Below are 13,800 nucleotides of genomic sequence, written 5' to 3'. Positions count from 1 at the left end.
GGATAGAGATGGACGAGGGTAAAAAGGACAAATGGTAATGGGAAAAATATAATAAAAATAAATTATAAAAGTAAAAATTAGTATTGAGAAGGTAGTGAATAAATGAGATTGAATGGTCTATAATCAGGAATGCTTTTTTGTTGTTGTTGGGGAGAGAATATGCCTCCATAATCTGGTTTTTGAAGTCTTTTATGGAAATACATTTGCAGAAAGTTTCTAGCTATGAATGCATTCACTTCGACGCTGTACTATATCCTTTGTGATAAAGTAACAGAAAGCCTATGTGAAGTGGAATTAGAATTTAATTGTTAAGCAATGTAGTTTTGTAATCTTAACTAAGAAAAAACAAACTTCCTAAAATATCGACATTCTACCTAAAAAACGCTATTATGATAGTAAATAATAACTGCTATTTACCCATTTACCATCCTAGTCAATAAATTGTCACAGAATCATCACATTTTAAGACACAGATATTATACCTACTTAATTAAAAAGAATAAACACCAATAGAATTTAATTCAATTGTGATAAATGTTTATTATATTCATGATAATAAATAACAAATGCTATGCTGATTATATTTACCTATGGGATGGTACCAAATATAGTTTATATAAAATCCTTGAGATACTGTGTTTTAACTGTGTTATATTGGGTTAAAAACTAATGGAAAATGCAGAAACTTCACAACCACCCCCCCCACTGCATTTACCCTCCTGTCCGCCTCTGGACCCACTTTCTGGCCCCTCTTGTGTGTTATGGATGAACTGTCAGTGCTCCTGTGCACTTGGGCACAAAGCCCCATCTTCTCTCACCTTCAAAGATCCTTGTTCTAGCAATCTCCCTTTTCTGTGTGATCACCTTTACAAATCTCTTTATTGGATCTTTCTCATTAGTATATAAACTTGATGTTATTTCTCTCATCTTAAAAATTTTTTTCTTCATTCTGCTTGTTTCTCGGGCTTTTGCCTCACATGTCTCTGCCCCAGTGCACAGCCAATCTCTTGAAAACACTTTATATGTTTACTGTCACCATTTTCTCATCTCTCATTCTCTCTTGAACCTACTTCCAGATCAGGCTTTTACTCCTTCTTCACTAACAAAACTGGTCTCATTTAGGTTGCCAGTGGCCTCTGTGTAGCTAATTTTGGTGGTCAGTTTCCAGTTACCTTATCTGAGTCAGCAACACTGGACACAGTTCATTACTCCGTTCTTGAAACACTTGATTCCTACTTAGGGCTTTATATTTGCTCCTCCGGGTATTTCCCAGATGTCAGCCTCTCAGAGAAGCCTTCCTGCCTGCACTATTTAAAAATCACAGCTCCCCTCCTAGCCATCAGTTTCATTTCATCTCCATAGCAGTTATCACCATCTGACATACTATTCTTTTATCTTTTTAATTTTTCTTTTTTTCTCCAGTAGAATTTAAATTCCTTAAGACTAGGGATTTTTGTCTGTTCTGTTCATTTGTCTACTACCAGTACTTAAAAGAATACATGGCACATAATAGACATTAAATAAATATTTTAGATGCATTAATTAATGAGTTTTTGGTGTTAAATGCCTAGACAGTGAACATCTCTGGTATAACTTTAGAAGTCAGAAATTTTGGTTTTGTCATCACCAAGCTGTTGTTCTATTGCTCACAGGTATGATGACTATGACTATGGAGAAGTTAATCAGTTACTTGAACGAAGCCTGAAGGTTTACATTAAGACAGTGGCCTGCTATCCTGAGAGAACTACCAAGCGCATGTATGACAGTTATTGGCGTCAGTTCAAACACTCAGAAAAGGTGTGTTGCATGACTGAACAAGTATACCATGGTAGATTATTCAATATAAAAAGAATGATTATAGCCCTGGCTGGTGGAGCTCATTGGATTGAGTGTGGGCCTGCGAACCAGACGGTTGCAGTTCCATTCCCAGTCAGGGCACATGCCTGGGTTGCAGGCCAGTTCCCAGCAAGGGACACATGAGAGGCAACCACACGTTGATGTTTCTCTCCCTCTCTCCTTCCCCTCTAAAAATAAGTGAATAAAATCTTTTTAAAAAAGTAATGATTATGAAAAACTGTGCATGAAGATATTAAGAAATTGGTGCCATTAAAAGAAATGGAAGTAGCATCATCCTGCCATCTTTTTAAAAATGTGTTTAAATTTAGGTTTATTGAATATTAACTAAATTTGGAGGGTGTATTTTGTCTAATGTGGTGTATAAAGTTTAGCCTTCACTAAACTTTGGCCTTTAAAGGACTCATGGGCATGGACAGCAGTGTGGTGATTGCTGGGAGGAAGCAGGTGTCAGGATATTAAATGGTAATGGGGGAAAAAAAAACTTAAAAAAAGAACATTTAAATCTGAATGTTGATATTTTTAAAGTACATTTGAAAAACCATCTGTCGTTCTAACTATTAAAAATCAGACCTACTGAGATGTTAAGTGTAATTGTGTCTTGGTCTAGAAGGCCTATACATTTAGAGACTTTTTTAACTGTAACCTTTCCAGTAACTTGATAGAACAGTATTTCCTCATTCTAATTTAGTAATTTAATATTTTGACAATATAATGCAGGACCTTTGAGTCAAATATATGATATAAAAGTATTTCTTTGGCTATAGGGGAATCATTATTTGAAAATTAATAAATATTAAGGATCATTACTAACATTACAAAAACTGGCCTTAAACCTGAGTCTGTTGACCTCTAAGTCCAAGAATCTTCCATTTATTCCACTGTTTTCAAGCTTGAGAGTAAAAAACTTTTTAGGGTCCTAATACTCACTATATAACTATAGCTATATAGTTATATATGACCTTGACAGAAAATATTATAGCCTCATGCCTGGCAGGGTTTTTGGGAAAGTCTCAGAGCCAGTCACACAGTCAGTAAATATCCATGTTACCCCAGCTCTCCCTTTAATGGATCTTCATGGACTCTTTATATGTTTGCAGTAGATTTTCTTTCTTCACTATTTTTATCTAGAAATTCTCTTCATTCATCAAGAGATTCATATCTAACAATATACCAACCTATGGAAAGTAACCAAAATGATTGAAGTCTAATATCACATTTTATGTAATACATTTTGAAAATAATATGAGTTAATCTATCAACTTAGAAATAGTATCCCCAAAAAAGCTAAGGGCTTTTTCAGTTACTTTTAAAAGACTCTAGGGAAGTTACACCTGTCTAATGAATACCAGACACTAATTGCAAATCACTGAAAGCTTCAGATGTTCACTTTAGTATCCTTCCAGTTAAATAGTAAAAAATGCCTTTCAAAGTTTTGCAAGGAATAAGAATAGACCATAAAAAATGCAGGGTGGATTTTTAGCCTTATAACATTTTACAACTGGAAGAGGAAATATTAATATAGTTTTTAGAAAAGTTGTAATGTATAAAAATTTGTTTCATTTTATAAATCCAAAAGATTGATTGGCTTTACATAACATATATGCTTAAAAACTTACTGGAATTGTTAAGAGTTTAGGGCAGAGGTGTCAAACTCATTTTCACCAGGGGCCACATCAGTCTCATGGTTGCCTTCAAAGGGCTGTATGTAATTTTAGGACTGTACAAATGTAACTGCTCCTTAACTTGGGGCAAGGAGCTCAGCACGGCCGCCAGGTAGAAACAAGGTGCTGGGCGGGATAAAACAAGGTGGAGGTCGGATCTGCCCGTGGGCCTCGTGTTCGCCGCCTGTGTTTGACGGGTTATCTTTACGGCTTATGAGAGCTGTTTTTTTATAAGCAGTTTTTCTCTGCATGTTACATCATGTACACGCATGACTCTGCCCAGGGAGGGTGTGTTTGTGCATGTGTCTACGTACACAAGAAAAACTTTTGTGAAGGTCTGCTATATGAATAACATTTAAAATTTTTCAGTTGTTTATAACGGTCATTAAATTGATCGCATTTTCATTTCTAGGTTCACGTCAACTTACTTTTAATGGAAGCACGGATGCAAGCTGAACTTCTGTATGCTCTTCGTGCCATCACGCGGCATTTGACTTGAAGCAGCATCCAGGGAAAATGTCGTATGAGTGTAAAGACCTTTTCACGTGGGATATACATCAGAAGCTGTTTGTGATGTAGCATCAAAAATTATTCACTTCTCTGTGTCAAAGTTTAGCCGTTTTTTGGGGGCGGCTGTAATGTGCAATGATGTGTTTTCTTTTTCTTGATGCTTAACATTACTAACAATTGCAAAAATAATACTGAGGAGCACTACTTTGCATTGTTTATAGTTGGATTTTTGGAAACTGATCATAAATCATGAACCTGGTTTGTTAATGCTTAACTTCAGCGCTTCGGGGTTTGCGTGTATGTGTATTTCCCTCCCCCCTTTTTTTGGTTAAATAAGGAAAAGCGCTTAAAAATCTGCTCAAGCGATTGTTGATTCAGACATTGGAATTCAGCAAAGAATAACCTCCTCTGGCCATTCTCAACTTTTCGTGTTGTGTCCTAAATCTGGTAGAGGAAAAGCACGCGCTGTTGAACTAAGCTGCTCATGGGACACATACCTGTGTCCCCAGGAGATTATTTGTCAGGCACTGTTTGGGTTTTTTTGTTGTTGTTCGTTTGTTTTTGTTTTTTTTTACTGCTATTGGCGATAACGTGAAATGTGATACAGCCATTGTCCATAATTTAATGTGAAATTAATCATGATGAATTCTATAGCATGCTACTGAAATGCCAAATTCAGTTATTTTCTTTCTATTCTGAAACAGAAGTTTCAGTTTTCCACATCAGATGTATATATTAAAAGTGGAATTATGCACAATCCTTTCTATCACTGACAGTAATCCTCAGTCATCTTAAATGATCAGTGCTCACAGTGCTGCTTACAGTTCATTTAGTTGGCACATACAAACTTGCACCCACCCACACAAGGCTGACCAAAAATTTTCTTTGCACATTTTTCTTTTCTCATAGTGTTTTCTATATTGCAGTAAGCAAAAGAAGGTTAATATGCCTATATTTTTTCCTGTTAGGCTTTTAGGACTTATTTTCCATGATTTTTCTTATGATAGGTTAAACAGTTTATTATTCAAAGGTAAAAATTGTGTGTCTATGCATTAATGTGAATGAACAACAACAACAAAAAGAGTGCAATATGTTAAAAATATATATATACTCCACTAAACTTTCCCCCTATTAGTCACTGCAGAAGTGTCCTTTAAAACAGAGCCATAAAGAAATTTGGTTCAGATTTCTTTATTGCACAAGGCTTTTGCCTTACTGGGGTTAAACAATGTTCCTTTCATAATGCCAAAGCATCCTCTTCCCCAGAAAAATCTCTTTGGATGACTGGTTAAAAAAGATTGTCAAGTGATAGGGGAAGAATATAAACATCCAAAAAGTCACATTTTTGCATTGGTTTATGTTGCTTGATTAGACTATCTTCACAGAGCACAACATTATGTGTTTATAGCTTTAATTTGTTTTCTGTTAACGAACCAGTGAAGTGCCTAAAGAGATGCTTACAACTATCCAATAGGACACGACTGCACAGCTTAAACACTTCGGTTAATTAACAGTGACTTAAATTGTATACCAACATGCTGATTTTTTAAAAACAGATCCATTTTTTTTCCATAACAAATAATATAGTTAGATTTTTTTTGTTAGCGTTCCCACAAAGATTTTAGATTTACTTACTTGTAATGTAGGACTTACTTTTTTTCCTCTCTTGTGAAAGAATAGTTGACTAGTGTTTTGTTAAGTAATTTCCCCCCTTCCACTTATCTTTCTTTTCTGGTACAATAAGTAGGTTGCTTTCTTTTTTATCTTGTTCCAGATAAGAAAATAGAGAGATGACTGTAAGCCTATTAACATAAGGAAGTTCTGCATTTTTAAATTCTAGGATCTTCTTTGAAAACTTCCATGGGAGGAAAAATTTACTAATTTTTTAAAGACAGGGTGGTTTATTTAAAGAGATTAGTCAAAGAACCCAGGCCAGGTTTCTTCTGTTTATTGATGTACCATATGTCAGTTTTATTCAATATCACATTACATAGATATGTTTTGTAAAGAAAATATGTAGGAGAATGGCAAAATCCAGATGACAACATAAATGTCCATTTAACGTCCCTAACTTTAGAGCTTTCCAGTTGAGGATATCTTTTATTCTTGGCATTTATTTTTTAATAGAATTCCTTCAGTTAACAGCCCTCTATTTTTGTGCAGGTGACCTGTGTTACAGGATGAAAATGACTTTTGTATATTGAGAAGGAGGAGAAGTCCTCAGAGAACACCCACATGAATTTTAGACCAAAAGGGGAAACAAGGTTTAAGTAACTAAAATGGCCACTTAGTTTTTGGGTTTTTTCTTGTTTTGCCCCAGAAATGTAAGTAGTTGGAATCTGAGTTATGGAAATATTAGTGCCTTTACTAGATCTTTCTCCTAGCACAGTTTCTTTTCAACTCAGCATTGCTCTGTCTCATCAATAATCAAGAAAATCAGTTGACTTGGAACTATAAACAAAAACAAAACAATTTACTTATGAACCTCAGTGAACCAGCCTAGAAAAATTGACTTCTGGGGGGGCCTGAGCACCTACTCGGATGCAGCAGGCACAGCATTCCAGGTTGTGGATGCCACGTTACAACGAGTTTGCTGTGAACTTGATCTAATGCAGACTTGAAATTCTGATGCGGTTTTCCAGGGTGGTATTTTTTCAGAGTATTGAATTTACTATAGTAATTTATAGCATAGCTTTTTGTATTAAAATGTGATATTTTTAAAAGAGCTATCTGGTTCAATTGGTGAAACGATGTGATTATACGAGATGCTGGCCTATACCTTGGGCCTGCATTGTGCCAAACTTAAATGTGCAAGTGTACGTGAAAAAAGCACATGTGAATGTGAATTCTCTTAACTCCGTTGCTCATTATGTTAAAATTAGTCTAGTCATCCACTGATACATATGCTTGATCGATGTCTATTTACTTTCAAATTTCAGGTTTTCCAGCTCTAGTTGTAATTCTTAATTTTTCAGATCACCTTAAGAAATACCTAAATACTGTCCCATCTGAAAGTAAATCTGTTCTTTGACCTGATCCCTCGAATCTAGGAGTTGGCCTGGCAGCCTCCTTGGACTGTCAGATTCCGCCTCCTCAGGTGAACTCGTGACATTTAGAGGAAAAAAGGCTTTTGAGACGGGACTGCTCATTACCTTACTCACCTTTTTGAACTAAGTATATTGTCTCAGTCTCAGGAAGAATCTTTGTTCCATTTGGGGTACTTTTTAGAAAAAAAGATGGCCTTTATTATGGCTTTAAACCCCAATAATGGCCAGGTTTCACAGGCTGTTTTAGAACAGAGACTCGGCGTAAGCTTTTTATCAATCTCCTGTTTGAACCAGAATCCCTATCTTAGTTGTGTTATGTATAGTCTCCTAACTTTTTTCAATGTTTCTAAAAGCTAATTAACATTATTCCAGAGCAATTTTTCCTTCCTGCCTTACAGAGTTATTTTTAATCCAAAATCAAGGTGTTTTTTTTTCATGCTGTAGCAAAATAAAATTATCAGCAAACCAATTTCTGTACTTACAAATAGTTCACCACTGTAGTGCAGACTGCATGGGTATTGATGGCAGCATTTTCTTAAACTCTAAGGACAAGTCATCAGGGAAAAAATAAGTTTCAGTGCATGTTATAAAAACGATTTGCACTGTACTAGTAACGTGAGGTTTTTGGTTTATGTTGTGTTTAAAGACAATTCTAAATCATTCCTCTGGAAAGAAAGACCTTAAGCTCTTTCTCTAATAGGACTTTTTATGCAAATAGATGGTCTTGCTGCATGGAGTAAACTTATGCAACACTAATGTTACATAGATAGCATATGAAATTTTTTTAGTAGTATAATCCAACAGCAAACTGAAAGACACGTGACTACACCATTTAGAACAAGTTTTAAGTTAGCTAATTCGTATAATCAGAACCTCTTCTAGGTGGCCATCAGCATAAACTGTGTTTCCCTATAATCTCCTTCTGGAGACTGAGAATCAAAATAAGTAGTCTTTCCTCAAAGCAGTACTGTAACATGAATGTATTCATCTCAGTCAACAGAACTTAAATGTCCCCTTTATGTGGAGCTTATTTGCATGCTAATATAACTTAGCAGTATCTGCTCAGGTGAGACCTAGAACAAAAATAGCAGGGGTGAAAAGGATCATAGAGATAGAGGTATATATATGTCAAAGCAGAGCCTGGTGAGGAAGGAAAAGGTTTTCAAAGAACACATGAAACTAATTCCGAGAGCATGGCTGTCCTCAGCATCATACACTTATTATAAAGGAACATTTCCCACCCTAGGAGCTCCTCCCTGTACGCAGCCCACCCTCCCCACCTGCTTTCTCTTCCTCCAAGTGCCTCAACCTCTACACGCTCCCTCTGCTCCCCTTTCCTCAGTCCATCTTGGTCTGAATGCCTTTTCACACTCCAAACCAAACATCACCAGCCACCTGCTGATAGTCACCAGCATTTACTTTTCTGAGTCACTTTTTCTCCATTCATTAAGAATAATGACTTTGTCCTAACTCCCTCTGAGTCCTGCTACCATCCTGTGATATTTTGGCTCACCTCTGTTCCAGAGACCCCGCCGGATATTCTGCAGCACCAGTGTAATCCCGTCCATCCCAGACTGTTCTACCCTTTCCCAGCTGCCAAAATATCTTGCTCTCCTCTACCTCATCCCCAAAGAGCCTATAAATTCAGAGTATCCAGTGTTTTCATGGATTTACTCTCTGTTGTTCAGTAATACTACTTCCATATTTTAAATAAATCACAGAAAATTTTTGCCTTCTAACAGAGTAGGAATCTTTATATTTATACAGATACAGAAATTAAACTATTTCTACCATGCAGAATTTAGCATTTAACAGGATTTTAAAGTGATCGAATTGCCATTCTAACCTGGATCTGTATTAGGTAATAAATACTGGTATTAGTCCAAGTTCTTTGAATGTAACGTTAAAATTCCCCATCAGTCCAGATTGATCTGTAACCTGTATTGGAACAGGAAAGTTCTGGCATACAAATGGGTGGTGTTTTGGGCATTTGCTTTATTTGGTGGTATTTGAGCCTTGAAACACACTTTTAGTAGAAGGAAATATGATAAAGGGTATTCAGGTGGTCCTATTACATCACAGAAGCCCATATGATTATATGTTTAAAAAGCCACAAAATTAGCTACATAAGGATTTGATCAGGCTTTCCTGGGTTAGACTACCCTGTTTTCATGGGGGCTGGGGGGATGTCCCATGGGAAAGAAAGGGAGTGCATTGACTTCGTCACCTTTATTCCCTGGCTACACTTAGGAATATCCAGACAGTATCATTGAGGAGCAGGAAACGCACAGAGGAGGAAGAAGCAGGAGTTCTTCCTCTCCAGCCAGTGTGTGCTTACTCGGTGTAGTTCACAGAGGAAGACTTGTCAGGTTTCTAATATGGGGTGTGTTTATCTACAGATGGTTGTCTGACCTGAAGAGGAATGAACCACCCTGTTAGCAAGTATCAATTACTGTGATCAGTGGTGGTATCTGGATGCTTTTCACTCCCATTCATGAGCAACCCAGCCTGATAGCAGAGTCTAGTGATGCCTTTCAGGACGCAGGCATGAGTCAATGCCTAATTAAGAAGTGAGACAGTGATAGAGACTGAAGGAATGGCTTTTATTAAGTCATATGTAATGAAGCATTTGTTGTAGCTTTAAATTAATCATGGTTATACCACCATGAAGTACAGAATTGAAAAAGGAGAGAATTGCAACGGGGTAGGGAAAGGAATGATATTTGATTCTTTGCAGTGCTTGTGGAAATTTTTGAAATCATGAAATGCGTACTGTAAAATAGCCTTTAGAACAACAAAAAAACAACCCAATTTGCAGTTCACAGAAGAATATCAAACATTAGTAAGCCTAAATGTGATAAATATAATTTTTGGTATATAAATTTGCAAAAATGATCTTCCACCCCTCAATTTAACCTCTTAAAAGGGAATGTATGAATCCTGGTTAACTAAGTGTATGGGTTATAATATTTACAAATGAGATGGGCCATACGTCTTTTTCCTAATGTTTTCACAAATTTTTACCTGACTTCCAAATCTGATAAGGAAGGATCAAAAGGTAGGATAAAGGAAACATATCAGTTGAGTAGCCAAGTAGTTTCCTTTGTAATGTTGAGGGTGTTTTTTTCTGAATTTTACTGGTTCTCTAAAATAGAAGCAAAGAGTTAAATGATACCCTTGTTCATCAAGGAAAGTTATCCAAACTGTATTATCTAATGCAGATATTTCCTTTGCATTCATATATCTTGTCTGGAAAGAAAACAAAATTTTCCCTTCCTCTTTCTCTTTACATTTACTCTTTCAACCTGAGATAAGATAGACACAGAAAGCAAACCACAAGCCAGTTTGGCATCTTTGTGCTCATACGTAGAACAGTGACATCCACATGCACAGTCTGAGCAAGGTGAAAAGGAACCCTGTCCAGTCGACTTGGAACGTGGCCTTGCTGCTTGGATTAGCTCCTTCAAACCTGAAAATAACTTTTCTGGTCATGGAAGAACTGGATGTATCCTTTAGCTTATAAAATAGGATTTGAACTTGAAATCTTGTTTTTAAATCCTGATTTTGCAGGGCAGCTACATGATGAATGTACATATTAAGGCTTTGTAGCTGAATTGCACATGAAATCAGATTGCCAACTTTTTGACTTTCAATTTTAGACTTCATTTTATCCTTAAGTTGTGAGCGATATATGTAGCATGCTGTGAAATGTCTATTATAGTTCTTTAATTCATCAGTATTAATACAGAATTATCTTTTGTGTTCCTTGGTACTTTTTATTCAGTGTAATCAGAAGCTGTGATGTTTTGCCTTTGTAGTCCTGTGCTTTGTTACTGTAATTTTTTTTTACGAAGCACGTGACTTTGGACTAATGTGAGGCGGATGATCTTTAAGACTGCTATATATATATATGTATATGTCTCTTACTATATAAGGTTTTCAATTAGAATAAGCTTTTATCAGATAGATCATTGATGCAATTTAGGATTTACACAATTTTCATTGTCAAATGGCAGTCTTATATTTATAGTTTCAATTCTGAAAATAGCAGACTTGATAAACAGCCACTTTAAACTTGTTCTGGCATACCAGACCCTGCTGTAGATGTAGTCTAAGGTAGTTAACCATATACGCCTTTTCAACTGTTATGCCCTCCACATGAGTCAGCAGTTAAGGAGATTATAGAACCCATGGAAGCTTTTTGTATGTATGACTAGGTTTTATTTTTCTTATGTTGCTGATTTTACAACTCTGACTAAAGCTGACCTGAATGGATCAGTTTATGTGTATTCTAGTGCTTTAATGCCTTTTTTTTTTGGAGGGATGGGTAATATTATTTGAACAGATGCAGAAGGAAATGTTAGCGAGTCAAGACAAACACATTTGAAATAAAGGAACTGTGTATTAACATGTTAACAATTCATAACTGCACTTTTTATGACATTTTGAAAATCTATTTATAGGTACAGAACAATGGGTTTTGTTAAACTGTATCACATTTATACTTGCAGAAATTTATTTCATTGTTATTAGTAGGAATTTTATTGGTTCAATAAAATTGGCAAAACTGAACCCCAATTATTTGCTTTTATATATGTACGTACTGATATTTACATTGGAGTAGCATTTTTGCCTGGGTTTGTCTCTGTGTCATTATTGAGATATGCATTCTAAAAGATATCAGAATTGTAAGAGTCATTTTCTCCCCCTGAATTCCTCCCTCACACACAGTTTTCTCATGACATTTCTTATAGTCACTCAATATCATATTAGTAGAATATTGCAATAGTATAAATTGGGCAAATGTATCATTATTGTTACCCTTTAAATGATCAGTTATGGTCTCAGCAAGAGGAATATTTATTTCACTTTTTCTCTTGTTACCAAAATAGTGAAGAAGTGATACCATTTTATAAATGAGGAAGTTGAGTCTTAGGAGAGCTTTGCTTGCCCGAGAGTTGGCACCTAGAGTTGGCAATGAGGATTTCTATTCTGCTCTTTCTGATACCACATCTTTTATAGAATTTCTCTACCTTAATTCAGCCTAAGTTTTTTGCTAAATGATCAAAATAACCAGGCTATCAACATGACATTTTACTGTGAACCAGATGTTAGATAACCTTCCTCTCTGGCTAACTTGTAACTTTTACGATTTTTTTTTAAGAAATAGATTTTTCACCTCCCAGTCCTGAATGGTCCCGGGGGGCAGGGAGGGGACGTGCACGGACCGGTATATAAAATTGGTACCTGTCCATTTAAAGGCTAACCATTTCTCCCAACAAGCCTGATGCTAAAGAAGACTCAGGCAAGCTTGAAACTGTTGCATTTTATTTTTAGGACCATTCTCCTACATGGCAGGAGTTACCAATTCAAAGTCAGAGTTTCTAATGCACAGAACTTTCTAAGTGTGGCGAGAAGAAAAGTCAGCCTCAGAAAATGTCTCTGCTCCCATGATCTCATCCGCTTCACATGTTTCAAAACACAGGTGAGCCCAAACTTCACCACAGAATTCTTTAAAAGGAATTTGAGGCAAGAATTCTTAATATTCCCTCCTGCACTGGCCTGCTCCCAAAATAAATGAAAACAAATCCTTCATCTTTGCAGCCAGATGAAACTCAGGTGAACTCTATCGGTTGCATTACTCTTCACCACCCATTCACTATTTCCTTTATTTGCAGAGGCATCAGTGCACGAGTGACCATTTCACAGTCACCGTGGCCCCTCCAAGTCCCGCCTTGCTACTGTGGCCACTAGGTCCATGCAGACTGCGGCCAGGTCTTTACAGGCCCAGTGGGGAAGTACCTCCTGCGGCCCAGGGCTGCCCTGGTCTGGTTCCCTGTGCTGAGGTTGCACTGAGTGCTCCCAGCAGGGTGCCAGAGGGACCTGCCCTCGAGCTGAGCACGCACGAGCAGAAGAGGAGTTAATGGTCGACCCAGGAGCAGTGACTCACTGGAGGCAGTGGATGAGTGCTTTCCTCTGTCATTTCCCCAGGCCACAATTTGGAGACTCCCTGGGCCTGGTGGGCCTGAGTGGCAGTCCAACTCTGTCAGCCTTCCCTACTCTACTATTTCAGTCCCCTCCCCCTCCACCTCTGCCCTGTAGGTCTCAAATCAGCCTTGGTCTTCTGCTTTGCTTTCCTGGGAGCCCAGGTCAAGAAAAGGCAGTACAGTGTAGGGAGTCAGGACACAGATCCCAGAATAAATTCAGATCTGAGCACCACCATTGCCAACTACCCGACCTTGAACAAGACTTAATGTGGTTCCTTTGTTTTTTTCATCTGTTAAATGCAGGTAACAGTAAAGAAAAGACATAGTACTGGTCCTTCAAAAGGGGGACGTGTGGGAAGCTGAGGGTGAGATGGGGGCAGCTGCCAATGTGGAAGAGAGTAAGGTAATAGCTTGTAAAATGGGGGTCATAAAAGCCGCCATTTCTCAAGAGCCTTCTAAATATTAGGAACTTTAAATGTAGTATTTTTATTATAATCATCCTGTAAGTGGGTATCATCCCCATTTTAAACATTTAAAAATATAGGCTTAGCAAAATCGAGCAACTTGTCTAAGATCAAATAAGTGGGTGGTGGAATTGTTCTCAGATTTGTCTGACTTCTACACACAGTCTTTTTCCTGTATGCCCTTGTGTTTGTAGTGCACTGTGTTTGCTGTAATAGGTGACAGTTTGTAAAACAGGTAATAAACAGGCATCTGCAGAATAACTAAGATTTGGAG

General features: G+C 37.1%; 1 protein-coding gene across 1 annotated transcript in view; it reads left to right on the top strand.

Annotated features, from left to right (window-relative positions):
* SESN3 (sestrin 3) overlaps positions 1-11,653 on the top strand; it is an 87,168-nt gene extending 75,515 nt beyond the window's left edge. Inside the window, exons 9-10 of the mRNA XM_037163435.2 lie at positions 1,653-1,797; positions 3,931-11,653. Coding sequence (XP_037019330.1) covers positions 1,653-1,797; positions 3,931-4,017 — 232 coding nt within the window. The 3' untranslated portion in view covers positions 4,018-11,653. The remainder of the gene's footprint in view (positions 1-1,652; positions 1,798-3,930) is intronic.
* Positions 11,654-13,800: the final 2,147 nt, after the last annotated feature.

The sequence above is a fragment of the Artibeus jamaicensis genome, unplaced genomic scaffold (assembly GCF_021234435.1).
Source record: "Artibeus jamaicensis isolate MK-2021 breed Jamaican fruit bat unplaced genomic scaffold, CSHL_Jam_final contig_585, whole genome shotgun sequence".
NCBI classification, from domain to species: Eukaryota; Metazoa; Chordata; class Mammalia; order Chiroptera; family Phyllostomidae; genus Artibeus; species Artibeus jamaicensis.
The sequence above is the reverse complement of the archived record's forward strand: the minus strand, read 5'-3'. Positions and strand labels throughout refer to the sequence as shown.